Source organism: Neoarius graeffei, chromosome 2 (genome assembly GCF_027579695.1).
Source record: "Neoarius graeffei isolate fNeoGra1 chromosome 2, fNeoGra1.pri, whole genome shotgun sequence".
NCBI lineage: Eukaryota > Metazoa > Chordata > Actinopteri > Siluriformes > Ariidae > Neoarius > Neoarius graeffei.
The window spans coordinates 56,374,335-56,401,534 of NC_083570.1; the positions used below are offsets into that span (position 1 = coordinate 56,374,335).

The 27,200-nt window shown below is 42.9% G+C and overlaps 1 protein-coding gene across 2 annotated transcripts in view; it reads left to right on the plus strand.

Moving 5' to 3' along the window:
* Nucleotides 1-3,623: 3,623 nt before the first annotated feature.
* Nucleotides 3,624-27,200, plus strand: part of deaf1 (DEAF1 transcription factor) — a 68,327-nt gene continuing 44,750 nt past the window's right edge. The window contains exons 1-5 of one of the 2 annotated variants that reach the window (XM_060914475.1): nt 3,624-4,236; nt 9,890-9,987; nt 10,872-11,001; nt 15,684-15,830; nt 20,503-20,642. In XM_060914475.1, coding sequence (XP_060770458.1) covers nt 3,867-4,236; nt 9,890-9,987; nt 10,872-11,001; nt 15,684-15,830; nt 20,503-20,642 — 885 coding nt within the window. In that variant the 5' untranslated portion in view covers nt 3,624-3,866. The remainder of the gene's footprint in view (nt 4,237-9,889; nt 9,988-10,871; nt 11,002-15,683; nt 15,831-20,502; nt 20,643-27,200) is intronic. The other variant, XM_060914476.1, reaches the window with a different exon arrangement.

The window sequence follows — 27,200 nt, forward strand, 5'->3', positions numbered from 1 at the left end:
AGAGAGATTGTGTGAGACAGTGAGATAGAGTGTGTGTGTGAGAGAGTTTGAGTGTGTGTGAGATAGTGAGAGAGACAGTGTGTGTGAGTGAGAGAGATAGTGAGAGAGATTGTGTGTGAGAGAGTTTGAGTGTGTGTGAGATAGTGAGAGAGACAGTGTGTGTGAGTGAGAGAGATAGTGAGAGAGATTGTGTGTGAGAGAGTGTGAGAGATAGTGAGTGTGTGAGAGAGACAGTTAGTGAGTGTGAGATAGTGTGTGTGTGTGAGAGAGACAGTTAGTGAGAGAGTGTGAGATAGTGTGTGAGATAGTGAGACAGTGAGTGTGAGAGAGTGAGAGAGAGACAGTGAGAGTGTGTGAGAGAGAGACAGTTAGTGAGAGTGTGTGTGTGAGAGAGTGAGAGAGACAGTTAGTGAGAGAGTGAGTGTGAGAGAGTGAGAGAGAGACAGTGAGTGTGAGATAGTGAGAGTGAGTGAGTGAGAGAGAGACAGTTAGTGAGTGTGAGATAGTGAGAGTATGTGAGAGTGAGATAGTGCGTGTGGGTGAGATAGTGAGTGTGTGTGTGAGTGAGTGAGAGAGAGACAGTTAGTGAGTGAGTGAGATAGTGAGTGTGTGTGTGTGTGAGAGAGACAGAGTGAGTGTGAGAGTGAGACAGTGAGAGTGTGTGTGAGAGTGAGAGAGAGTTAGTGAGAGTGTGTGAGAGTGAGAGAGAGACAGTTAGTGAGAGTGTGTGAGAGTGAGAGAGAGACAGTTAGTGAGAGTGTGTGAGAGTGAGAGAGAGACAGTTAGTGAGAGTGAGAGAGAGACAGTGAGTGAGAGTGTGTGAGAGTGAGAGAGAGACAGTTAGTGAGAGTGAGTGTGTGTGTGTGAGAGTGAGACAGTGAGAGTGAGAGAGAGAGACAGTGAGAGTGAGTGTGTGTGAGTGAGAGAGACAGTTAGTGAGAGTGAGTGTGTGTGAGAGTGAGAGAGAGACAGTTAGTGAGAGTGAGTGTGTGTGAGAGTGAGAGAGAGACAGTTAGTGAGAGTGAGTGTGTGTGAGAGTGAGAGTTAGTGAGAGAGAGAGTGAGAGACAGTGAGTGTGTGTGAGAGAGAGAGAGACAGTTAGTGAGAGTGTGTGTGAGAGAGAGAGAGACAGTTAGTGAGAGTGAGAGAGACAGTTAGTGAGAGTGTGTGTGAGAGTGAGAGAGAGACAGTGAGAGTGAGAGACAGTGAGTGAGTGTGTGTGAGTGAGAGAGAGACAGTTAGTGAGAGTGAGTGTGTGTGAGAGTGAGAGAGAGACAGTTAGTGAGAGTGAGTGTGTGTGAGAGTTAGTGAGAGAGAGAGTGAGAGTGAGAGACAGTGAGTGTGTGTGAGAGTGAGAGAGAGACAGTTAGTGAGAGTGAGTGTGTGTGAGAGTGAGAGAGAGAGAGTTAGTGAGAGTGAGTGTGTGTGAGAGTGAGAGTTAGTGAGAGAGAGAGTGAGAGACAGTGAGTGTGTGTGAGAGTGAGAGAGAGACAGTTAGTGAGAGTGAGTGTGTGTGAGAGTGAGAGAGAGACAGTTAGTGAGAGTGAGTGTGTGTGAGAGTGAGAGTTAGTGAGAGAGAGAGTGAGAGACAGTGAGTGTGTGTGAGAGTGAGAGAGAGACAGTTAGTGAGAGAGTGTGTGTGAGAGAGAGAGAGAGAGAGACAGTTAGTGAGAGTGAGAGAGACAGTTAGAGTGTGTGTGAGAGTGAGAGAGAGACAGTGAGAGTGAGAGACAGTGAGTGTGTGTGAGTGAGAGAGAGACAGTTAGTGAGAGTGAGTGTGTGAGAGAGAGACAGTTAGTGAGAGTGTGTGTGAGTGAGAGAGAGACAGTTAGTGAGAGTGAGTGTGTGTGAGTGAGAGAGAGTGTGTGTGTGTGTGAAAGAGAGAGAGACAGTGAGAGTAAGCGAGTGTGTGTGTGTGAGAGAGAGACAGTTAGTGAGATTAAGCGAGAGTGTGTGTGTGTGTGTGTGTGTGTGAGAGAGACAGTGAGAGTAAGCGAGAGTGTGTGTGAGAGAAAGAGACAGTTAGTGAGAGTAAGTGAGAGTGTGTGTGTGTGTGAGAGAGAGACAGTTAGTGAGAGTAAGCGAGTGTGTGTGTGTGTGTGTGAGAGAGAGACAGTTAGTGAGAGTAAGCGAGTGTGTGTGAGAGAGAGACAGTTAGTGAGAGTAAGCGAGTGTGCGTGTGTGTGAGAGAGACAGTTAGTGAGAGTAAGCGAGAGTGTGTGTGTGAGAGACAGTTAGTGAGAGTAAGCGTGTGTGTGTGTGTGTGTGTGAGAGACAGTTAGTGAGAGTAAGCGAGTGTGTGTGTGTGAGAGAGACAGTTAGTGAGAGTAAGCGAGAGTGTGTGTGTGTGTGTGTGTGAGAGAGAGACAGTTAGTGAGAGTAAGCAAGAGTGTGTGTGTGAGAGAGACAGTTAGTGAGAGTAAGCGAGAGTGTGTGTGTGTGAGAGAGACAGTGAGAGTAAGCGAGAGTGTGTGTGTGTGTGTGTGAGAGAGACAGTTAGTGAGAGTAAGCGAGAGTGTGTGTGTGTGTGAGAGAGAGATAGTTAGTGAGAGAGAGTGAGTGTGTGTGAGAGAGTGAGAGAGACAGTTAGTGAGAGAGAGTGAGTGTGTGTGAGAGAGAGAGAGACAGTTAGTGAGAGACAGTGAGAGAGTGAGAGAGACAGTGAGAGAGAGACAGTTAGTGAGAGTGAGTGTGTGTGAGTGAGAGAGAGACAGTGAGAGAGAGACAGTTAGAGAGAGTGAGTGTGTGTGAGAGAGTGAGAGAGACAGTTAGTGAGAGACAGTGAGTGTGTGTGAGAGAGTGAGAGAGACAGTGAGAGAGAGACAGTTAGTGAGAGTGAGTGTGTGTGAGTGAGAGAGAGACAGTTAGAGAGAGTGAGTGTGTGAGAGAGTGAGAGAGACAGTTAGTGAGAGTGTGTGTGAGTGAGAGAGAGACAGTTAGTGAGAGAGAGTGTGTGTGAGTGAGAGAGAGACAGTTAGTGAGAGAGTGTGTGTGTGTGAGGGAGAGACAGTTAGTGAGAGAGAGTGAGTGTATGTGAGAGAGTGAGAGAGACAGTTAGTGAGAGAGAGTGTGTGTGAGAGAGTGAGAGAGACAGTTAGTGAGAGAGAGAGACAGTTAGTGAGAGAGTGTGTGTGTGTGTGTGTGAGACAGTTAGTGAGAGAGAGTGTGTGTGTGTGAGAGAGAGACAGTTAGTGAGAGAGAGTGTGAGTGTGTGTGAGAGAGTGAGAGAGACAGTTAGTGAGAGTGTGTGAGAGAGTGAGAGAGACAGTTAGTGAGAGTGTGTGAGAGAGTGAGAGAGACAGTTAGTGAGAGTGAGTGTGTGTGAGTGAGAGAGAGACAGTTAGTGAGAGAGAGTGAGTGTGTGAGACAGTTAGTGAGAGAGAGTGAGTGTGTGTGAGAGAGAGACAGTTAGTGAGAGAGAGTGAGTGTGTGTGAGAGAGAGACAGTTAGTGAGAGAGAGTGAGTGTGTGTGAGAGAGAGACAGTTAGTGAGAGAGATTGAGTGTGTGTGAGAGAGAGACAGTTAGTGAGAGAGAGTGTGTGAGAGAGATAGTGAGAGTGAAGCGCGGCCTGTAGCGCGTGCCCCGCGTCACTTCGTGTTACGTCGTGTTTTTCCGTGCATTTCCGCCGCGTCTCCTTCCTGTGCTGCTCATCGGCCCACAGAAACAAAGTTGGCAGCCATTATGTCCCCTTTCCCTTTATCCGCCCGTGTGAAACCATTTCCCTGAATAAGCGCGCAGTGTTTGCGGTGTGTGCTTGCTGTAGCCGGCAGCAGGAGCGGAGCGGAGCGGGGAGAGGCCGAGGCGGAGCCGGTTCGTGAGTCTCGGCTGTGTTCGGCTGCAGTCGGGCGCCGCTGTGCTGAATGTGATGGACGCAGGCGAGGCGGCGGTGAAGCAGCTCGGGTTAGCCGCAGGAGTGGAGGAGGAGAAGGCCGGGGGACTGCAGGAGGAGGAGGAAGAGGAGGAGGAGGACGAAGAGGGGGAGCGCTCCGAAAGCGAGCCGGACGAAGCCGAAGTGAGCCCGATGCCCGGCATGGCGGAAGCGGCCAACATCGCTCTAGCCGAGTCGCTGCCGAACACAGACGACGGCGGAGCGCCGTTTGCGGGTCGGTTTACTCCAGCAGTCCCGCTCACACAGACTCACTGCGCCTCCGCGCTCACTTTCACACAGAGGGGGACCAGACCAGACCATACCAAACCATACGATACTATACCAGACAAACAACGACGATATTTGGGTTTGTTTTGGAAGCTAAAGCTGCTAATTAAAGAGCCGAGGAGCAGGAGCTAACCGCGCGCTTTACTAGCGGGGAGCTGCTGCTGCTGCTGTTGTTGTTCACCACCTGACTAAAAGCTGCCCCTCAGTCAAGCCTGTTTCTGCCTCACGAAGAAAAAAAAGTCACACAATAATGATAAAATATCTCATAATTATGACTTCATACCTCATGAGATAGTTATGAGATACTGTGTCATAATAATTTTCTCAAAACTATGACTTAATACCTCATTATTTATGAGACACTTTCACATATCTATAAGATAAGTTATAATTATGAGAAACTTGCTGTCTGGGATAATAATAATATAATCACTGAAACTACGTTGAATCATCATTCCGCTGTCAATTTCATTGAACTCTGATATTGGTTCATTATCACTTTTGCAGCCTGAAACAATGTCGAAATCATAACTAAACATCAGCAGGATTTCAGTGGTATATCAGCGCATTTTAAACCACAGCAATAGATTATTAACATTGCAGAATATCATGAAAATCAGCGGCACGGTGGTGTAGTGGTCAGCACTGTCGCGTCGCAGCAAGAAGGTTCTAGGTTCGAGTCCTGTGGCCGGCGAGGGCCTTTCTGTGCGGAGTCTGCATGTTCTCCCCGTGTCGGCGTGGGTTTCCTCCGGGTGCTCCGGTTTCCCCCACAGTCCAAAGACATGCAGGTTAGGTTAACTGGTGACTCTAAATTGACCGTAGGTGTGAATGTGAGTGTGAATGGTTGTCTGTGTCTATGTGTCGGCCCTGTGATGACCTGGCGACTTGTCCAGGGTGTACCCCGCCTTTCACCCGTAGTCAGCTGGGATAGGCTCCAGCTTGCCTGCGACCCTGTAGAACAGGATAAAGCGGCTACAGATAATCTCTATCTGCTTTATCCTGTTTTACAGGCTCATGGGCGAGCTGGAGCCTATCCCAGCTGACTACGGGTGAAAGGCGGGGTACACCCTGGACAAGTCACCAGGTCATCACAGGGCTGACACATAGACACAGACAACCATTCACACTCACATTCACACCTACGCTCAATTTAGAGTCACCAGTTAACCTAACCTGCATGTCTTTGGACTGTGGGGGAAACCGGAGCACCCGGAGGAAACCCACGCGGACACGGGGAGAACATGCAAACTCCACACAGAAAGGCCCTCGCCGGCCACAGGGCTCGAACCCAGGACCTTCTTGCTGTGAGGCGACAGCGCTAACCACTACACTACCGTGCCGCCCTGGATTTATGTTTATGAATTAAAAACATAAATGTTGATTGAAAAAGGATCCATTTCCACATACTGAAGAGATGTCTCACACACACACACACACACACACACACACTGTCTCTTCCTCAAATGTGATGGCACAATTACAGTAGTAGAGCAGCGGCTACAGTTATCGACACCTTAACGATCTTTTGGCTGTTGCAAAAGTAGAAAAGACTTTCAGTACATAAACTCTACATGAATAATTACTCAAATTTCCACTGGAAAAAAACAAACAAACAAACAAACAAGTTGATTCCCGCTTACTTAACATCTCCAATCACATGACACTGTTCCACAATTATCGACACATTTGTTCACAGTTATTGACATCCAGATGATTATTTATAAAAAAAAAATTATCAGTATGTGGTATGAACAAAACATAGTTTTTATTTAAAATGTGTTTTACACAGGCTTATATTTAATACAAAATATCTTTTATATAAATATATCAATGTCGGTGTTTACGTAAATGAGGAAATAATTCTGTTTGTAAACAAATGAACTGATAATGTTTGACCTGTCAGAAAATCTGTTCCACTTTCTACCCGCTAAATTTCTAAGTATTTTCGTAGATCACATTTTGTTAATCATTCGTTGTTGTTTGTATTAATTTCTACTTTTGTAGTTTAACAATAAATGTCAACAGGCAATTGACATTGTAACCACATGAAAATCCAGGTCAAAGGTCGCATGTCATTCCTCAAACCAAAATATAAAATGTCTACTGATATTGTAATATGTGGTAGAAGTTTACATACAATGACATGAATGTCATCTCGGATATGAATGTCATGGCGATATTTGGGCTTTCAGTAATTTCTTTGAACTCTTCTTTTTCTGTGGCAGAATGATTGTACAGCATACATCTTTAAAAAAAACTAGAATTCGGTGCACAGTTTTCTTTGGGTTTTCTGAAATCAACACAGGGTCAAATATTTATATACAGCACACCTAATATTTGGGTAAAATGTCTCTTTGCAAGATTCACCTTGACCAAATGTTTTTGTTTACCATGAACAAGCTTCTGGCAGAATTCTGGTTGGATATTTCATGCCTTTTCATGGTAGAATTGGTAGAACAATTACATTTTTTTTTTCTTGGCATGGACTCGACTTATAAGTACGGTCCATATATTTTCAATAGGGTTGAAGTCAGGACTTGTTTTAAGCTTAATGTTAGCCTGCTTTATCCTCCACAGCCAGCTGTGATGCGTGTTTGGGTTCATTGTCCTGCTGTAACTCCCAAGTCTTGTTCAAGTTTCTGACGGTTTATGCTGAAGAATTCTGAGGTCGTCCTCCTTCTTCATTATTCCATCCTCTTTGTGCAGTGAACCAATTCCACTGGCAGCAAAACAGCCCCAGAGCATGATGATCCTACCACCACCACCAGCTGGTACACTGTCCCTCTGTACATGGTGGTCATTGTGGCCAAACAACTCTATTTTTGTCTTATCTGACCATACAGCTATCCTCCAGAAGGCTTTTTCTTTGTCCGTGTGGTCAGCTTCAAACTTTAGTTAAGCTTGAAGGTGTCAATTTTGGAGCAGGGAGTTATTTCTTGGATAGCAGCCTCTTAGTCCATGGTGATCTGAACTGTAGAGAGTGATCCATCAGCTTCTAGTTCATGGCAGGGCTGTGCCATGGTGGTTCCCAGGTTGTTCCTGACCATTCAAACCAATTTTCTTTCAGCTGAGGGTGACAGCTTGGGTTTTCTTGAAGCAAAGTGGCTTGGCAAAATGACTGCACCTCCCAGTAACTTACATACAATTGTTTGAACTGATCTTGGAATTTGCAGTTGTTACCTCCGCCAAGGAGGTTATGTTTTCGGTAGCGTTGGTTTGTTGGTTGGTTTGTCTGTTAGCAACATTACGGAAAAAGTAATGAACGGATTGCTCTGAAAATTTTCCCAGAGGTGTGACTGGGCACAAGTAACAATCCATTAAATTTTGGCGGTGATCCGGATCACCTTCTGGATCCCAGATTTTTTTAAAGGATTAATTTTTTCCCCATTGAAATGAATGGGTGTGCGACGCAAAAAACAGGTTTTTCCTTTGGGAGGCCAAACCGTAAGGTGTAAAGTCATGAAACTTGGTACACTGATAGAGGAGTGGACCCTGATTGATTTCATCAAGTTTCATGTTGGTATGTCTCACGCTGTAGCGCCACCAACTGATCACAGTCTTACATGCGTTCATGCACGTAACTTTTGATCCGTATGTCCGATTTTCATAAGTTGGGTGCCGTTGGAATCCTTGGAGCTAGACGATTCCAACGCACTCTATGACGTAATTCTCCGCCTAATTAGATTTTCCTTGCCAGCCTGTCATCTCCGTATGAGAATCTGCCTTGTGTCTTGGCCAAACTTTCGCGTGTTGACACAAAACTTGTCGTGTGGCTGTGCGGTTGCCTCTCTTGCCGGGTCGCCATGGCGGCGCACCTGAGCAAGCACACTTTCGCATTTTCTCCGGAAATGCATTCTAGTTATTATTATTATTACCTCCGCCAAGGAGGTTATGTTTTCGGTAGCGTTGGTTTGTTTGTTTGTTGGTTTGTCTGTTAGCAACATTACGGAAAAAGTAATGAACGGATTGCTCTGAAATTTTTTCCAGAGGTGTGACTGGGCACAAGTAACAATCCATTAAATTTTGGCGGTGATCCGGATCACCTTCTGGATCCCGGAATTTTTTTAAAGGATTCTTGGCGGAGGTCTGCGCTCTCCGAGTGCTTTTCTAGTTTAGAAATGGCTCCAAGAGACATTCTGGAGTTGTGTATAATCTGCGATCCTCTTTCCCAGATCTGCACTGAGCTCCTTGGACTTTCCCATTTTACTGTGTGTTGGTCACTCCAATGAGTGCTGTAAACAAACCCTTTCTATGAAGGCACAGAGAAGCTACCAGCTGGAGTCAATCATGATCACTAACAGGAAGTTAAGAGACCTCGACCTTGGCAAGATCAGAGACATTTTGGACGTTTCAGCACCTCTGAATTAATACTCTAAGTGAGTGAATGTATATTTTTGACCCTTTATGTATAATTTTGACCCTCTGTTGATTTCAGAAAACCCAAAATAAATTAAAACTTGTGCATCAAACTCATGTTTTTTTTCTATTAAAGAAATATGTTGCACAATCATTTTGCCACAGAAAACGAACAGTTCAGAGAAATCATTGAAAGCCCAATATCGCCATGACGTTCATGTTACTATATGTAAACTTCTGACCACAACTTTATTTACAACAAACTGTAAAAATAAATAAATAAATAAATACTGAATGGAATAGAAAAATATGAATATTTCAAGCATGTAATTTTTTATACACTGGGAATTTAATTCTGCTCTAATTTTATTTATTGCAATAGAATTCCAAATACTCTATAAGAATTCCATTCTGTTGTGAATCAGAAAAAAAATATAAATCACAGCACTTTTATTTTTTTTTTAAAGTTCTTCATCTACTTCAACAATGTTACACAAAGATCGATCCATAACAGTTGTAAATGTCACTTAATTCCACAGGGTGTCGATAATGGTGGACACCGGTGAAAGTGATCACTATCATCGACACCTCACGTGACTTCTCAAACACGTGTTTAGAGACAAAATGGCGACTGTCAAATGAAAGAGTAAGAAACAAAGTAGGTTTCGACAAGGAGATCATGAAATCTCGGTGAATTTGATAAGTAAAAACATGTCCATGATCTTTCCACCATGCTTACCTGCGATGATAACGTCCGGGTTTTTCTCAAATTGCTGATCGTGCTAAAAAAATTCGATCTCAGGTAACGAGCTGTGTCATCAGACGACAAGATCAAAGGGGTGAGGCGGGTCTTCCGGTTGATTAATTAACCAATAATAACTGTTGTAACTGAAACTCACCTTTGTAAAATTGTTTTTTATTGGTAAATCTGAAAAGGTGTCGATAATTATGGACTGTCGGTAATTGTAGCCGCCGCTCTGTTGTCAAAATATAAGAAACTATCTTATAAGTATGGCTTACTATGTCATAACTCAAGTCGCTATTGAATTTCCATACAAAACTCAATCAAGGCAGGATTTACAAACGTTCTCTAGGAAGAAGTGTATATCGTCTTCCTTCAACTGGAACAAGAAGACTACCAAGTCTAATACATAATTATGAATGACCCCCCCACCCCATCTGAAAAGGATTGGTTTAAGCTCCTGACAAACACCTTCACTATATTGGTTCATACTGTACCCCATTTATTATGAATTTGTCCGTAGAGATGTAAATTAACTGCTTATATTTATTTATGTATACCTGCAAAAAAATGATTCACTACTTTACTCTGTAAACTCGGCTAGAAATAATGAATCTCCTCCTTCTCTTCACAGAGGTTACAACTGTGACAGTCAGCGATGTCCAGAGTGCAGATGACAACGTTTTCTCAACATCGGTTGCCACGACAGCCTCCATCCCCGAACATGTGCTTGTGCGTGTTTCATTTGTTTTAGATCCCAGCAAACATGCCCACATCAGGCCTTTATGGGCAAGCTGTGGGCAGTGTGGGGAGGGCTTAACGCTTGCAAATCCCATAATGGCCCAACGTGGGTTTTTTTAGATTGGGATTTGATTGTTTTTTTGGGGCCAAGTCATGGAATATCAGGGAATTCTGTTTGTAGCATGTTTAAATTTTAGCCTCCATTTATCAAAACATATTTTTCTTTGTCAGGTTATTTCACTATGGTTCGAAAACTTTGCATTTTGTACCGAAAAAGTTTGTCTAAATCGAAAATGGTGTCCGAGTAATGCACTCATCTCATCTCATCTTATCTCATTATCTCTAGCCGCTTTATCCTGTTGTACAGGGTCGCAGGCAAGCTGGAGCCTATCCCAGCTGACTATGGGTGAAAGGCGGGGTACACCCTGGACAAGTCGCCAGGTCATCACAGGGCTGACACATAGACACAGACAACCATTCACACTCACATTCACACCTACGCTCAATTTAGAGTCACCAGTTAACCTAACCTGCATATCTTTGGACTGTGGGGGAAACCGGAGCACCTGGAGGAAACCCACACAGACACGGGGAGAACATGCAAACTCCACATAGAAAGGCCCCTTTTGGCCACGAGGTTCAAACCCAGAACCTTCTTGCTGTGAGGCGACAGTGCTAACCACTACACCACCGTGCCGCCCCCGAGTAATGCACTGTTTCAGAAAAATCACACAAAATGAAAGATGATAAAAAGCAAAAATACTGGCAGTAGTGTAATGATATTGTTCTTGGTTATATACTGATGTTGCAATGTGAAAGTCCATCCAGGCTCTGAAAGTAAAGGAGTGCAATGTGTTTGTGTTTGGTTTATGCAGACAGGCAGAACCACTCTGCAGATTGGGGACAGTCTCAGCACGCAGAAAGCCACGCTGATCGTTGTGCACACGGATGGGAGTATAGTGGACGCTACAGGCCTGAAAGCCACAACAGCACCCATGACGCCAGGTGCGTGGATGCCATCCTGATCACCTATTACAAGAACAACACCAAATCTAGTTTTTAATTTTCTCAAGCAGAATAACACAAATCCAGATCAGTGTAATCTGGTAACTCACTGATACGTGTTTTACTACTGATTCATGAAAATCTGCTGCAGTAACTATTATTTTGCTTTAAATAAACCCTTTAGAATTTTCTATATTTCTGCATAAATATGACCTAAAACTTCATCAGATTTTCACACAAGTCCTAAAAGTAGATAAAGAGAACCCAGTGAAACAAATGAGACAAAAATATTATACTTGGTCATTTATTTATTGAGGAAAATGATCCAATATTACATATCTGTGAGTGGCAAAAGTATGTGAACCTCTAGGATTAGCCATTAATTTGAAGGTGAAATTAGAGTCAGGTGTTTTCAATCAATGGGATGACAATCAGGTGTGAGTGGGCACCCTGTTTTATTTAAAGAACAGGGATCTATCAAAGTCTGATCTTCACAACACATGTTTGTGGAAGTGTATCATGGCATGAACAAAGGAGATTGCTGAGGACCTCAGAAAAAGCGTTGTTGATGCTCATCAGGCTGGAAAAGATTACAAAACCATCTCTAAAGAGTTTGGACTCCACCAATCCACAGTCAGACAGATTGTGTACAAATGGAGGAAATTCAAGACCATTGTTACCCTCCCCAGGAGTGGTCGACCAACAAAGATCACTCCAAGAGCAAGGCGTGTAATAGTCAGCGAGGTCACAAAGGACCTCAGGGTAACTTCTAAGCAACTGAAGGCCTCTCTCACATTGGCTAATGTTAATGTTCATGAGTCCACCATCAGGAGAACACTGAACAACAATGGTGCGCATGGCAGGGTTGCAAGGAGAAAGCCACTGCTCTCCAAAAAGAACATTGCTGCTCGTCTGCAGTTTGCTAAAGATCACGTGGACAAGCCAGAAGGCTATTGGAAAAATGTTTTGTGGATGGATGAGACCAAAATAGAACTTTTTGGTTGAAATGAGAAGCGTTATGTTTGGAGAAAGGAAAACACTGCATTCCAGCATAAGAACCTTATCCCATCTGTGAAACATGGTGGTGGTAGTATCATGGTTTGGGCCTGTTTTGCTGCATCTGGGCCAGGACGGCTTGCCATCATTGATGGAACAATGAATTCTGAATTATACCAGCGAATTCTAAAGGAAAATGTCAGGACATCTGTCCATGAACTGAATCTCAAGAGAAGGTGGGTCATGCAGCAAGACAACGACCCTAAGCACACAAGTCATTCTACCAAAGAATGGTTAAAGAAGAATAAAGTTAATGTTTTGGAATGGCCAAGTCAAAGTCCTGACCTTAATCCAATCGAAATGTTGTGGAAGGACCTGAAGCGAGCAGTTCATGTGAGGAAACCCACCAACATCCCAGAGTTGAAGCTGTTCTGTACAGAGGAATGGGCTAAAATCCCTCCAAGCCGGTGTGCAGGACTGATCAACAGTTACTGGAAACGTTTAGTTGCAGTTATTGCTGCACAAGGGGGTCACACCAGATACTGAAATCAAAGGTTCACATACTTTTGCCATTCACAGATATGTAATATTGGATCATTTTCCTCAATAAATAAATGACCGAGTATAATATTTTTGTCTCATTTGTGTAACTGGGTTCTCTTTATCTACTTTTAGGACTTGTGTGAAAATCTGATGATGTTTTAGGTCATATTTAAGAAAAGAAAGAAAAAGAAGAAAGAAAGCACAACTTTATTCATCACACACTTGTGAAATTTCCTCTCTGCATTTAACTCATCTGAAGCAGTGAACACACACGTGAGCAATGAGCACACACACATACCCAGAGCAGTGGGCAGCCATGCTAACAGCACCCGGGGAGCAGTCGGGAATTAGGTGCCTCGCTCAAGGGCACCTCAGCCCAAGGCCGTCCCATATTAACCTAACCTGCATGTCTTTGGACTGTGGGGAAAACCGGAGCACCCGGAGGAAACCCACGCAGACACGGGGAGAACACGCAAACTCCACACAGAAAGACCTTCGCTGGCCACAGGGCTCGAACCCAGAACCTTCTTGCTTTGAGGCGACCGTGCTAACCACTACACCACTGTGCCGTCCACATTTATATTTATGCAGAAATATCAAAAATTCTAAAGGGTTCACAAACTTTCAAGCACCACTGTACACAGTGGAAAACAATGAACAACAGTGTGTGAAAAATGACTCAACTGAGCAGAGTGAAAGTGAATTTTATTATCCAGATGACTTATCAGACACAGACCTAATTGAACAAGCTGAAATTGTCGAAGAAAATGACAAAAAAAAGTACTTTTGAGCCAATAAATTCACTTGTTTATACAAGGACAACAAGAAAACACCGTAAAAAACCCCAAAACTAAACTAAGTACAACATGAACGTTTTCAAAAGATTTCTTGCTGAAGTTAAGGAGGAAAGAGACATAACCGTCATCCCCTCTAAGGAGTTAGGCAGCTTGGTATGTAGTTTCTATATACAAGCAAAGAAAAATGGAAATTTAGACGACGACCCTGACACTTTGTGTAAAACCCCTACTGAAAAAGAATAACCTGGATGTCTCAGTACTCAACAACTACAGGCCCATATCCAATTTGCCATTCGTTGGTAAAATAATTGAAAAAATTGTTTTTAATCAATTAACTGCCTTCCTGACATCAAACGGATGTTTTGATAAGTTTCAGTCAGGTTTTCGTGCCAATCATAGCACTGAAACAGCTCTTACTAAAGGCATGAATGACCTACGTCTTAATTCTGATGCTGGTAAAACATCAGTCTTGGTGCTTTTAGACTTAAGTGCTGCATTTGACACAGTAGATCATTTCATACTGTTACATCGACTGGAGCATTGGGTTGGATTTACTGGTATAGTAATCAACTGGTTAAAATCTTACCTACAACAAAGATTTTTTTATGTGGCCATTGGAGGCCACAGTTCATCACCCGTGTCCTTGAACTGTGGGGTTCCCCAGGGCTCAATCCTGGGACCATTACTATTCAACCTTTATATGCTCCCACTTGGACAGATTTTTAAGAATAACTCAATAAACTTCCATAGCTATGCAGATGACACTCAGCTTTACTTAGCTATGTCACCTAATGACTATGCCCCTCTTGAGTCTCTTCATAGATGCATTGACCAAATTAACAAATGGATGTCTCACAATTTTCTTCAGCTGAACGCAGATAAAACTGAAGCAATTATATTTGGCAAAAAGGAGGAAAGGCTTAGGATTGCCACTGTTCTTGAAACTAAGGGGCTTAAAGCAAAGGATACTGTCAAAAACCTTGGTGTCCTTATTGACAGTGAACTTAACTTCAACAGTCATATGAAAGTGGTAAAAAAGTCTGCATTCTATCACCTAAAAAACATTTCTAAACTCAGGGGTCTCATGTCAAAACATGATCTAGAAAAACTTATTCATGCTTTCATCTCCAGTAGGGTTGATTACTGCAATAGCCTTTTCACAGGTCTTCCAAAAAAGACCATCAAAGAGCTTCAAGTAATCCAAAATGCAGCAGCAAGGGTTCTTACAAGAACAAAAAGGGTAGTCCATATCACTCCAATCCTAAGGTCTCTGCACTGGCTCCCAGTGAGCTATAGAATTGACTTTAAGGCATTCCTTCTTCTATTTAAAACATTAAATGGGATGGGACCCAGCTACCTACTGGATATGTTTCAATTATATGCACCAACTAGGTCTCTAAGATCACAGGAGAAAAACTTGCTAGTAATACCAGCTGTCAAAACGAAGTGTGGTGAAGCAGCCTTGAGTTGCTATGCTGCTAAGCTTTGGAACCAACTTCCAGATGAGATCAAAAATGCTCCTACTGTTGTTCGTTTTAAATCCAGGCTCAAGACAAAGCTGTTTTCAGATGCTTTCACTTGATTAATTTTTACCTAAAGTGTAATTAATGTCCTTTAACATAATTTCTTTTAATTTTGATTTTAATGATTTTACTTTAATTCTTTATTTTAATTTCTTTTTAATTTTGATTTTAATGATTTCACTTTTGCTTTAATTCTTTGTTACTGTTCTTATGCTTTTATTTTTTGTGAAGCACATTGAATTGCCTGTGTGTATGAAATGCGCTATACAAATAAACTTGCCTTGCCTTGCCTTTTTGCAAAGTATTCAACGCTAACTTGACAACAACAACAGTAAGATAAACATCCTGAAAGACGAAGACTTTAAAAAGTCCCGGGAAGTCCTGAAATCCAAACGCAGAGACCTTCGGAAAAATGGAAAAGGCAACAAACCAAATGCCACAGAACCTTGACTGGTGGAGATATTGATCATATTTTTGAAGAAAACAATGGTAATAAAATTGTTAAAAAATAATAAAATTCACATGCTCAGTTGTGTCGCTCATTTTTCAAAGTAACAATTGAGAGCAAAATGAAAACCATGGAAGCGAGGGAAACGGGTCCGGGGCTGCATACGGCTTTTCCCGGACCGTATTAAAAAATCCATATCTGCCCAGTCATGTGACGTTTCCCAATGGTTTTCTTAAGAGTGCGCGCACAGGTCCGTACGGGTCATATGAGAACATCGTATTACTGTAGTTTGAGATGAACTTTATATCCTTTACTTGATTTTTAGTTTTTTAATAAAGGCACCAAGCTTGAAAACATTTTTTCGCTCCATTCCAGGGCCTCCGACTCCCTCCACCCCACTGACTCCGAATCATGAGAAAGATGTGAACAAGTATAATTGGGATCCGTCCGTGTACGACAACGAGCTGCCCGTGCGCTGCAGGAACACCAGTGGTATCCTGTACAAGAACAGACTAGGATCAGGTATGTTCTGAACACTAGGGGGAACCAAAGCATTGTCATCTGCACTGACGGTTTAATAACCTCTAAGTCGTGTTGTTAACTTACCCATTCATTTGGCTTCAGCATTTCAAGGAGTGTTATGTGACTTTATACAACAGTGCTATTAAATTCTCAAATCTGATTGGTCAGAGCAGCACGACTCTGACATTCGTTCCGGCTGTAAGCCAAGTCACAGGCTTACATAGTGTTCATGTGCTCGTTCTAATACGGGTTTGTTACTGCGTGTAATTGCTGATGGTGGAGATACTTATTTAGCATTTGCGGAAGATATAGTCAGAGATAAAGCTGTAGATTTAGTTGTTTTTTGGTTTTTTTTTTTCAGTCAGGGAAAGTGTTCAGGACAGGCAAGGCTATATAGTACTTTGCTTTTTTTGCTAGCATAACCAAAAACAAAAGAGGCTGATGAGGGAACGACTGTTTATAGCTGCTATTTAACAATTAATAACAGGAAAACTTGTTTCATGGATGCCGCGGAACATAAGTATTTCAATCTAGAGTGTGTCATTATGTAATTAAAGGTCATAGGCAACGGTTTTCAATTTATGCACATTTGAAACTTTATATGTTAAAAAACCCTCTGTAATTTTCTTCTGGTCCCAAGAAGTATTGTTAATAAGTAATAATTAAAATAAGTTAGTGCGGATCGCGGCGAATTTCTGTTCGGCGATTTTCGTGACCACTCGGCGCGTGACGTCATTCCAGACAAACAAACCGCTTGAGTTGAGTCTACTTTTGTTTACTTACATTGCCATTCGGCTTGAGTGCAGACGTGCGTTTGGGAATTTCCAAAGAAAAACCCCATGCCTTATTGTTGTGCAGTGAACTGTAACAACGGGACCGGCTCAGGAAGAAGTTTTTACCTTTTTCCGAGAGAGGAGAAGAGGCAGAGAGTTTATTGGCTTTTTCCAGAAGAGGAGAAGAGGCGGAGAGAGTGGATTGGCTTTTTCCGGAAGAGGAGAAGAGGCGGAGCGAGAGGATTGGCTTTTTCCGGAAGAGGAGAAGCGGCAGAGCGAGAGGGTTGGCTTTTTTCAAAAAGGAGAAGCGGCGGAGCGAGAGGGTTGGCTTTTTCCAAAAAAGGAGAAGCGGCGGAGCGAGAGGGTTGGCTTTTTCCGAAAAAGGAGAAGCGGCAGAGCGAGAGGGTTGGCTTTTTCCGAAAAAGGAGAAACGGCGGAGCGAGAGGGTTGGCTTTTTCCGGAAAAGGAGAAGAGGCGGAGAGAGTGGATTGGCTTTTTCCGGAAGAGGAGAAGAGGCGGAGCGAGAGGATTGGCTTTTTCCGACAAAGGAGAAGAGGCAGAGCAAGAGGGTTGGCTTTTTCCAAAAAAAGGAGAAGAGGCGGAGCGAGACGGTTGGCTTTTTCCGACAAAGGAGAAGAGGCAGAGCAAGAGGGTTGGCTTTTTCCGAAAAAGGAGAAAAGGCGGAACGAGTGGGTTGGCTTTTTCCGAAAGAGGAGAAAAGGCGGAACGAGTGGGTTGGCTTTTTCCGAAAGAGGAGAAGAGGCGGAGAGAGTGGATTGTGCATGTGAAACAAAATTAAGCAGTCAAAGAAGAAACGGAGCAGCAACGCTCAAGCAAAAAGGAGAAGATTGGAGGTAAACATTTTTACCTTTGCGTGCAATTGACAGGTCAAGAATCCTGAGGGATCCTGTACAATCATTGTGGAAATGAGACAAAGGGATATTTCCTCGCTTAGAGTGGGCTATAAATAGTATAATGCTGTGGATGGCAGGCTAATGTGGCCTACCGGCGCACTGTCCAGTAATTGTTCCCTATATCCACTAGGGAGGGCGGTTTAATTATTCTTCAAAAGGCCTCATTACAACGAAAGTAGGAATTTATCATAATTACCAGAATAAATTGTTTGGGCGCGAGTCTTGTTGAGGTCCGGGGTCACCACGATCAGAGTCGGCCGAGTCGCTGTCCGATTCCAAGGCCGCACGGTCAAACCAGTGAGCCACATTCACCGATTGCTTCGCAACGGCCATAGGTTCATACATATATGGCTTAACCTCTCGATATTCAATTTGGAGAGTTCCTACTTCAAAATCGCTATCGCTTTCAGACATTTTACACAACCTCTCACGGCCAAAGTCCGTACACGTGTGCTCAGTTCGCAAGTAAACACAGAGCTGCTCCCAGTCTGTTTGGCTTAAATGACGTCACGGCGGCGGCCCCCTGGTGGTGAAAGTGTGCATAAGTGAGATGTAAACAAACCTTCGGAAATTGGGCAAAACAGTACATTTTAACCGTTTTATTCAATTTTAGGGTGCAAATTAGACACTAGGAAGAATGAATTTGCTTTTTGGGTCGTTCTTCTAGACAATAAAGTTGATATTCTACATTTCACCTCCGACCATTGCCTATGACCTTTAAAGCTGTCCTGCCTTTCAGATTTTTCAAGTGTAGGTCATAAAAAGAATTTTCCCCAACACCCAATTATTTTTGTTTAGTGCAGCGGTTCCCAAACTTTTCTGGCCGCGCACCCCCTTCTATACTCCAACCAGGTTGATGCACCCCCAGTTCCCCAGTTTCAAAAAACACACGCTTTCTTATAAAGGCAGCATCTTCAATCGTGCTAAAATGATAACAAACATCGTTTGCCACACCTGCAGGAAACCACAAAAGTGAAAAAAAAAAAAACACCTTACAGGCAGCACGTCATGCTCGAATGAGAACATCGAATCATATTAACATATGCGCTCTCGTATTTGAATTTGATTGAAATGTAACAGTTTTAAAACGTTGCAACACGGTAAATGCGCAAATTCATTCCAAAGGGAGATCACATCGAGGCATGTAGTCTACCAGCCAGATATGGGGAAAATATATGATTTTCATCCGTGTTTAAAACACTAGCAACACAACCCAGTCATTACAAGGTTATGAAAATGAATTGAGAATGAATTTAATTTGCAAAAAAGTTAACATATAATAACAGTAAAAATAGCAATGATAGTCATGAACATATGCATTTTAAAGAGATACAACAATTAAGGAGCATATCAGGAACAGATAAAGAAGAGGATCCATCTGATTGTGCAGCGCTGGCGGCTCAGTCTGCAGCGAGAGAGAGAGACAGACAGACGGTGGGTGGGGTTTCTCCTCCTTCATCCCTGATTTGTGGTGGCGCATTTAGTTTTGCCGATTTCAACCAGTTGAGCATCGCGAATGAATGAATGAATGAATGAAGCCACAAACTACTGCAGAACCGTTGCGGCGGAGAAGAGTTAAAAATCGCCATTACATTTTTTATCTTGCGCACCCCCTAGTGGCAGCTCGCGCACCCCCGGGGGTGCACGCACCACACTTTGGGAACCGCTGGTTTAGTGGACCAAAAGCTACTGAATTCAAATCACAGACTTCCAATTTTATTACTTTTTTAAAAAATAGATCAATTAATGAATTCAGGGCCACGTGACCTTAAATTCTCCGCTATTTTTTCCTGCTTCACCATGACCCAATTCAAGATACTACGTCATGCATCACGTGGTGGGCTTTCCCTGTTTGCACAAGGCATTGTGGGATACAAATTTGAAACAGGAGAGGGAAATGGAGGACGTGAGTGTGCGAATGAAACGTGAAAGACCGACTACAGTAACGGAAAGTGAGAAGAAAAGACGTTATGTTGCGAAGGAAAGGAAACGCAGGACCAAACTAATAAATATCGGCGGTCAGCGAGCACCTCGGTGTGATCAGCTGTTCATTTAGCGACAGAATGATGGAACTGTCAGTGCACAGTCAAGGTAAACCTGTAGATGGCGGTAATGCAACACTGTGGATGCCAGCTGCTGTAAAACCCAAAAGAAGAAGAAGAAAGTAAACCTGCGCATGCGCACACGGACTTCCTTGGTCTGCTTGACTGCGCAAAGCGAGTGATTTCATGCACATTATTTGCTCAGGAATCCCCTCAAATTAAATAACTTCCCAGCCACAGAATGGCCTGATATTTTGTGAGATATTACAGAATTAAACATGTATCACAATGACCACATTTCAAAGGGAACTAAATTCCACCGATTTTATGAAATCGAAAGGCCGTCTAGCTTTAATAAAAAGTAATAGCTTTGGGAAATTGTGTTAGAAGAGGAATAAAATGCTTCGAGAAGTGCTGTTATTGGAAAATAATTTACTTTGGGAGGACTGAAGCACATCACACCACGCAGTGCGATCGTTTTCTGACGTGATGCACTGTTTATGTCGTTATACTTATCAGCTCAACAGTATGTTTTGATTAGGTTGTGGATTTTATACAGCAGACTTCAGGAACACAATTCACCCAGAAAGCCTTGCAAATTCCGATTTTTGCTGTACTAGTGACACTTTTTCTCTCCTTTCTTGTCTGTCTGTAGATTATGATATCATTTGATCAAGAGCTTTTTAATTAATTTGAGGTCGTCTAATAGGACATGTGTAGCAGATTGTGTTTATTGTCCAAAAGAAAGTGTGTTCTTATTTTATTGAAAATTCCCCAACCCCGTTCACATGTGTGATATAGACCATTTACACTTCTGAGTCATGAGGTGAAATCTACAGGGACTTGCTGAAAATAGTCATGAAATAGGGTCTCACACTTGTGCACAGATAGCAGAGCACCTTCTGGCTTGCAGTGTGTTTGTAAATGCACACCCTGTTCTCAGGTGGCAAAGGACATTGCATCAAATGCAACAATAACTGGTACACGCCAACGGAGTTCGAAGGGCTGGCTGGAAGAGCCAGCAGTAAGGACTGGAAGAGGAGCATTCGTTATGCTGGGAGACCTCTACAATGCCTTATCCAGGTCAGATCTTTACAGAAACACTGCACCACGTCAGTCTTTATAGACAGTACGAAGTATTTCTAGTGCCGTGCCTGAATCTGTGGCCTGTTCAGTATCTCGTGCGCTGTTTTAGGAGTCTGCTATTTTGTAGTGGTTCCTGAAAACATAATTGAGGTTATGCAGTGCACTGTGACAGGCAGTGTACATTTATCAGCCTTTGAGTACACTTTTTGTGTAAAGGTTGTCATAGGCCATGTTCATGCTCGTATGCAGATGAATCCCAGTCTCCTGGAAATGACCAATTGTGTTGACAGGGCAGCGGATTTACATTTAGCGACGCCCAAAAAACCTCATAAAAGGTCACAGAGAGCCGAAAACACCAACTAAACAGCGAGAGAGCCTTCCAGTAATGCGGTTCAGTCATTGTAGTGCATTGGCTACCGTAAACAAACTCTTCCTTCTTTTATAGAGCGCATTTCAAGTGTCCTAATTAACATCTGGAATTATTTGTGTTAATTTACAGTGGGGCAAAAAAGTATTTAGTCAGTCTCCAATTGTGCAAGTTCTCCCACTTAAAAAGATGAGAGAGGCCTGTAATTTTCATCATAGGTACACTTCAACTATGAGAGACAGAATGAGAAAAAAAAATCCAGAAAATCACATTGTCTGATTTTTAAAGAATTTATTTGCAAATAATGGTGGAAAATAAGTATTTGATCAATAGCAAAAGTTCATCTCAATACTTTGTTATATACCCTTTGTTGGCAATGACAGAGGTCAAACATTTTCTGTAAGTCTTCACAAGGTTTTCACACACTGTTGCTGGTATTTTGGCCCATTCCTCCATGCAGATCTCCTCTAGAGCAGTGATGTTTTGGGGCTGTCGCTGGGCAACACGGACTTTCAACTCCCTCCAAAGATTTTCTATGGGGTTGAGATCTGGAGACTGGCTAGGCCACTCCAGGACCTTGAAATGCTTCTTACGAAGCCACTCCTTCGTTGCCCGGGCGGTGTGTTTGGGATCATTGTCATGCTGAAAGACCCAGCCACGCTTCATCTTCAATGCCCTTGCTGATGGAAGGAGGTTTTCACTCAAAATCTCATGATACATGGCCCCATTTATTCTTTCCTTTACACGGATCAGTCGTCCTGGTCCCTTTGCAGAAAAACAGCCCCAAAGCATGATGTTTCCACCCCCATGCTTCACAGTAGGTATGGTGTTCTTTGGATGCAACTCGGCATTCTTTCTCCTCCAAACACGACAAGTTGAGTTTTTACCAAAAAGTTCTATTTTGGTTTCATCTGACCATATGACATTCTCCTAATTCTCTTCTGGATCATCCAAATGCTCTCTAGCAAACTTCAGATGGGCCTGGACATGTACTGGCTTAAGCAGGGGGACACGTCTGGCACTGCAGGATTTGAGTCCCTGGCGGCGTAGTGTGTTACTGATGGTAGCCTTTGTTACTTTGGTCCCAGCTCTCTGCAGGTCATTCACTAGGTCCCCCCGTGTGGTTCTGGGATTTTTGCTCACTGTTCTTGTGATCATTTTGACCCCACGGAGTGAGATCTTGCGTGGAGCCCCAGATCGAGCGAGATTCTCAGTGGTCTTGTATGTCTTCCATTTTCTAATAATTGCTCCCACAGTTGATTTCTTCACACCAAGCTGCTTACCTATTGCAGATTCAGTCTTCCCAGCCTGGTGCAGGTCTACAATTTTGTTTCTGGTGTCCTTTGACAGCTCTTTGGTCTTGGCCATAGTGGAGTTTGGAGTGTGACTGTTTGAGGTTGTGGACAGGTGTCTTTTATACTGATAACGAGTTCAAACAGGTGCCATTAATACAGGTAACGAGTGGAGGACAGAGGAGCCTCTTAAAGAAGTTGTTACAGGTCTGTGAGAGCCAGAAATCTTGCTTGTTTGTAGGTGACCAAATACTTATTTTACCGAGGAATTTACCAATTAATTCATTAAAAATCCTACAATGTGATTTCCTGGATTCTTTCCCCCCATTCTGTCTCTCATAGATGAAGTGTATCTATGATGAAAATTACAGGCCTCTCTCATCTTTTTAAGTGGGAGAACTTGCACAGTTGGTGGCTGACTAAATACTTTTTTGCCCCACTGTATGGATTCTTTTTTGGATTATGCTTTCTTTCAAGTTATTAATACGAAATGACCGAGTTTCACAAAATGTTCCTTCGATGTATAGGCCAGTATTGTAGTCGAGTCACTAAACCTCGAGTCCAAGTCCAGTCTCGAGTCCCCAGTGTTCAAGTCCAAGTCATTAAAGAAAATTTCAAGTCGAGTCCGAGAGCAAGACTCCATCCGCACCATTTGACGGTGGCATTTATGTGAAAGCGTCTCTGCTACTGTGTTGGACTGACGTTACTGCTCGACTGCCCCGTTTTAGTTAATAGGCTACAGATAAAAAGCTTTTGTTTGTTGTTTAGCAAGCTCCGCCCACTATCAACAGGGCAAATAACATGAGAGAGGGCTAACACTCGCTAGTTCATCAGTCACCAAGCAAACCCCGCTATCAACAGAGCAATGAACGCAGCGTGTCACTTACCCCTCTGGGTGGAGTCTTGCCAAATGATGATTGAAGTTCGAGGTCGTCCCTGTCGTCTCCTCGATAGTTCTTCTACATATGGAACACATAACAGTGCATTTTTTTCCCACTGCATGAGAAGTCTGTCTAAGCAAAGCGGACAATCCTGGGGCTTCACTCCAGGCATTTTAGCACCAGTAACGTTAGTTTGTTCCTGAACATGACGTATGAACAGGTGAATGTGCATTCTCTTGCACAAAATTAGTATAAAAATTAATGTAGATATAAATATCTTATGCCAAATTATTATGGCGTATTAGAAAAAAATCTGAGTCCTAGGCTACGTTCACACTGCAGGCTGAAGTGACTCAAATCCGATCTTTTCGCCCATATGTGACCTGTATCCGGTCTTTTATTGACAATATGAACGACACAGATCCGATTTTTTCAAATTCGACCCAGGCCGTTTGGATATGTGGTCCTAATTCCGATTCCTATCCGCTCTTTTCATATGCGACTTCAGTCTGAACCGCCAGGCCGCATTCATCCGACTTGCACGTCATCAACAAGCCACAAACGTCACTATTCTGCGCTGAAGTAGGCGGCGGGTCTCTCAAAAAAAGTTACAACAACATGGCGCATGACCACGGGCGCAGACCTCGTTCGGTCCCCCCCACTAATAGGGAGGAAAAAACGTCTATGCTGTCTTTCTTTGCATAAGGCAAACCTCATGGAAAAATCAAAAGACTAATTACCATTCGGTTTATTGAGGTGCACAGCAGTGTATACATAGTTGCAACAACTCACATAAAACAAAACAAAGACTGATATTCGGTTGGTTGAGCGGCGCAGACTGCACAGGTTGCGAGCTCGAGCTTGGTTGCTATGGTTACTAACAACAAGTTTGACAGGCATATTAGGGTTGGTTTGCTGGCAGCTTTGTCCCCCCCAGTTTTTTGTCCCTCCCAGTTCAAAAAACGTATCTGCGCCCCTGCGCATGACATCAATGCGAGGGACGCTTCGGGCTGTGAAGGTTCTGAATCTTCTCAATGGAAGGACACAGAGGTTAGGGAGCTGATTTCCATTTGGGGGGATGCAGCTATTCAAGCTAGATTGGATGGGTCATACCGCAACCAGGCGGTTTTACTTCCGTAAACACTGGCCATGCTCACTGCGTGTGACGTCGTCGTATCCTGCAATGTGCATGCGGAACACTTTTAGGTCGCTTTTTGTTCATACTGAGGATCACATACAAGTCGCATATATTTGTTAATGTGAACGACCTCACAAAAAAATCGGATTTCACAAAAAAATCGGAATTGAGCATACAGCCTTGCAGTGTGAACGTAGCGAGAGTCTCCAGTTTGCGAGTCCGAATGCAGTTAATGCACGAGTCTGAGTTCAAGAACAAGTCATCAGTGCTCAAGTCCAAGTCAAATCACGAGTCCTTAAAATTAGGGCATGAGTCGGACTCGAGTCCGAGTCCTGGACTCAAGTACTATAAGCCTGGTATAGGCACAGGCAAAAAGAAGAAGTGATTTAAAATTCACAAAGATTTTGCACCAGCTCGTACCAAATATGATTTGAAACCTATCAATCAAGACTCGTATTACTAACTCTCTTTATATATGAATTTATGCAAACTTGGGAGCTCTCACAGGACACAAACGTTTTTCTGATCAAACTGGATTTTCATAAAGACCACATTTCCTGTGTAAAAAATTAGGAATTAATACGGCTATGTTCAGACTGCAGGCAAAAGTGGCTCAAATTGTTTTTTTCATATCTCTTTTTTTTTAATGCATGAACAGCATAAATCATATGGAATCTGATCTTTTCAATGCTGATTTGGACCGCATTCACATGTGCAGTCTGAACAGTCATATCACAATTCATGTGACTTTTATGTCACTCTAGATCAGTGTTTCTCAAACTTTTTCAGACCAAGGACCACTTTGTCCCCAAAAAAATTTCAGGGACCACCTGTCAACCCCCCCCCCCCCCCCCCCCCCCCCCCCCCCCCCCCCCCCACACACACACACACACACACACACACACACACACACAGACCATACAGAGATGTGTACTATTAGGTGTTTTTAATTGAAAAAATTATGGTTACCTAAATACATTAAAGGCCTCTCCATTCCGTATCCTCCGTGGTTTTTAAAGGCAAAAGTATGGAGGTTTAAAATTCAGCAAACAGTTAATCAGAACATTTCATATCAATAGTTCAAAATTGTTCAAAATTAGGAGGAACATGAATGAACTGAAATGAACAAAACAAATTTTAGATTTAACAGATTACGCTTACTTGTCTTCTGCTCAAAACTGACTCTTTTTTCTTAATGGGAGGAGTGGTGCTGATGCATACTAAGCATCAATGATTTAATATCTGGTTCCAAGCTCTTAACTGAGCCTGTCAGCCACTTCTCCATCCTTATTGTTTCACTTTCAGTAAATTAAAAAAATCGCCACGAACACGAGCTAGTTAGGATTAGCCTATTATATGTTGAGAATTTTGGTTTGCTTGTTTTCAGGTCTGCCTGCCTGTTTGCCTGTGAGGCAGAGATTTGTGAGGTGACTGTTGCCTAGAGACGAGAGGCGGAATAAGAGCACGTGCACACTACAAGTTTTATGTGGTGCAAATTCAGATGCAGAACGCTTTTTAAATAATAATAATGATGAAATTACAGGCCCGTTTGATTGCCGTTAAAAACAAGATTGGATAAATTTAACTTTCTAATAATGTTGCAAAGCATACGCTAGCTTATCTTGAAAACGCTGACTACATTTGTAAATCACCTCGCGGACCACACTTTGCGAAACGCTGCTCTAGATCGACATTCATCACAATTCTTTGCTGGCATGAGTCACTCGGTAAATACAAACATGGAAGACAACTGCGATGGCGTTAAAAATAGCCCTTGAGCTCCTGAAATGTTGGTTGAAATCCGTTTCAGTGAAGCCATTTACATCACAATCCCACCACTCCTGGCTTAACATCCAAACACACCTCTGTACAGAAGTAGCAGGCATTGCTCTACAAAAAGCCATGATTAAAAATCTTTCTCCTCTTCCTTGTTCTCATCATCATCCACTCAGAAATTTGCTGGCTTCCACTGTACATCAGTTTGTAACCGAAACCCTAAGCGCTGACTTCAGTGGCCTCCATGTTTACTTCTGTACGACAGCGTGCAGCGCGTGACGTCTCTGTTATTGTTCTTTTGTGCTTTGGCTACACTTAAAAAAACTAGAACGGCACTCGGTAGAGTGCATACCTCTGCCAGGCTCCATTTTATCAACATCAAAATCAAATCACTTGAACCTAGGATAATACTAACGCTGGACACCACATTTGATCAAAATCCGTTCATTATTTTTGAGTTATGTTGGGAACAGACACAAAAATCCTGGATCCACATACAGTGGATATAAAAAGTCTGTTTAAATGATAGATTTTTCTGATGTAAAAAAATGAGACCACAATAAATAATTTCAAAACTTTTCCCACCTTTAATGTGACCTGTACAATTCAATTGAAGAAAAACAAACAAATCTGTTCGGGGGGAAAACATAAAAAATAAAAAACGTACAATAAGCTGGTTGCATAAGTGTGCACACCCTTAAACTAATACTTTGTTGAAGAACCTTTTGATTTAATTACAGCATTCAGGCTTTTTGGGTCGGAGTCTATCAGCCTGCCACATCTAGACTTGGCAATATTTGCCCACTCTTCCTTGCAAAAGCGCTCCGGATCTGTCAGATTGCGAGAGCATCTCTTGTGCACAGCCCTCTTCAGGTCGCCCCACAGATTTTCAATTGGATTTAGGTCTGGGCTCTGGCTGGGCCGTTCCAAAACTGTTTGGCGGTCATTGTCGTGCTGAAAGATGACATTCCTCTTCATCTTCAGCTTTCTAGCAGACACCTGAAGGTTTTGGGCCAAAACTGACTGGTATTTAGAACTGTTCATAATTCCCTCCAGCTTGACTAAAGCCCCTGTTCCAGCTGAAGAAAAACAACCCCAAAA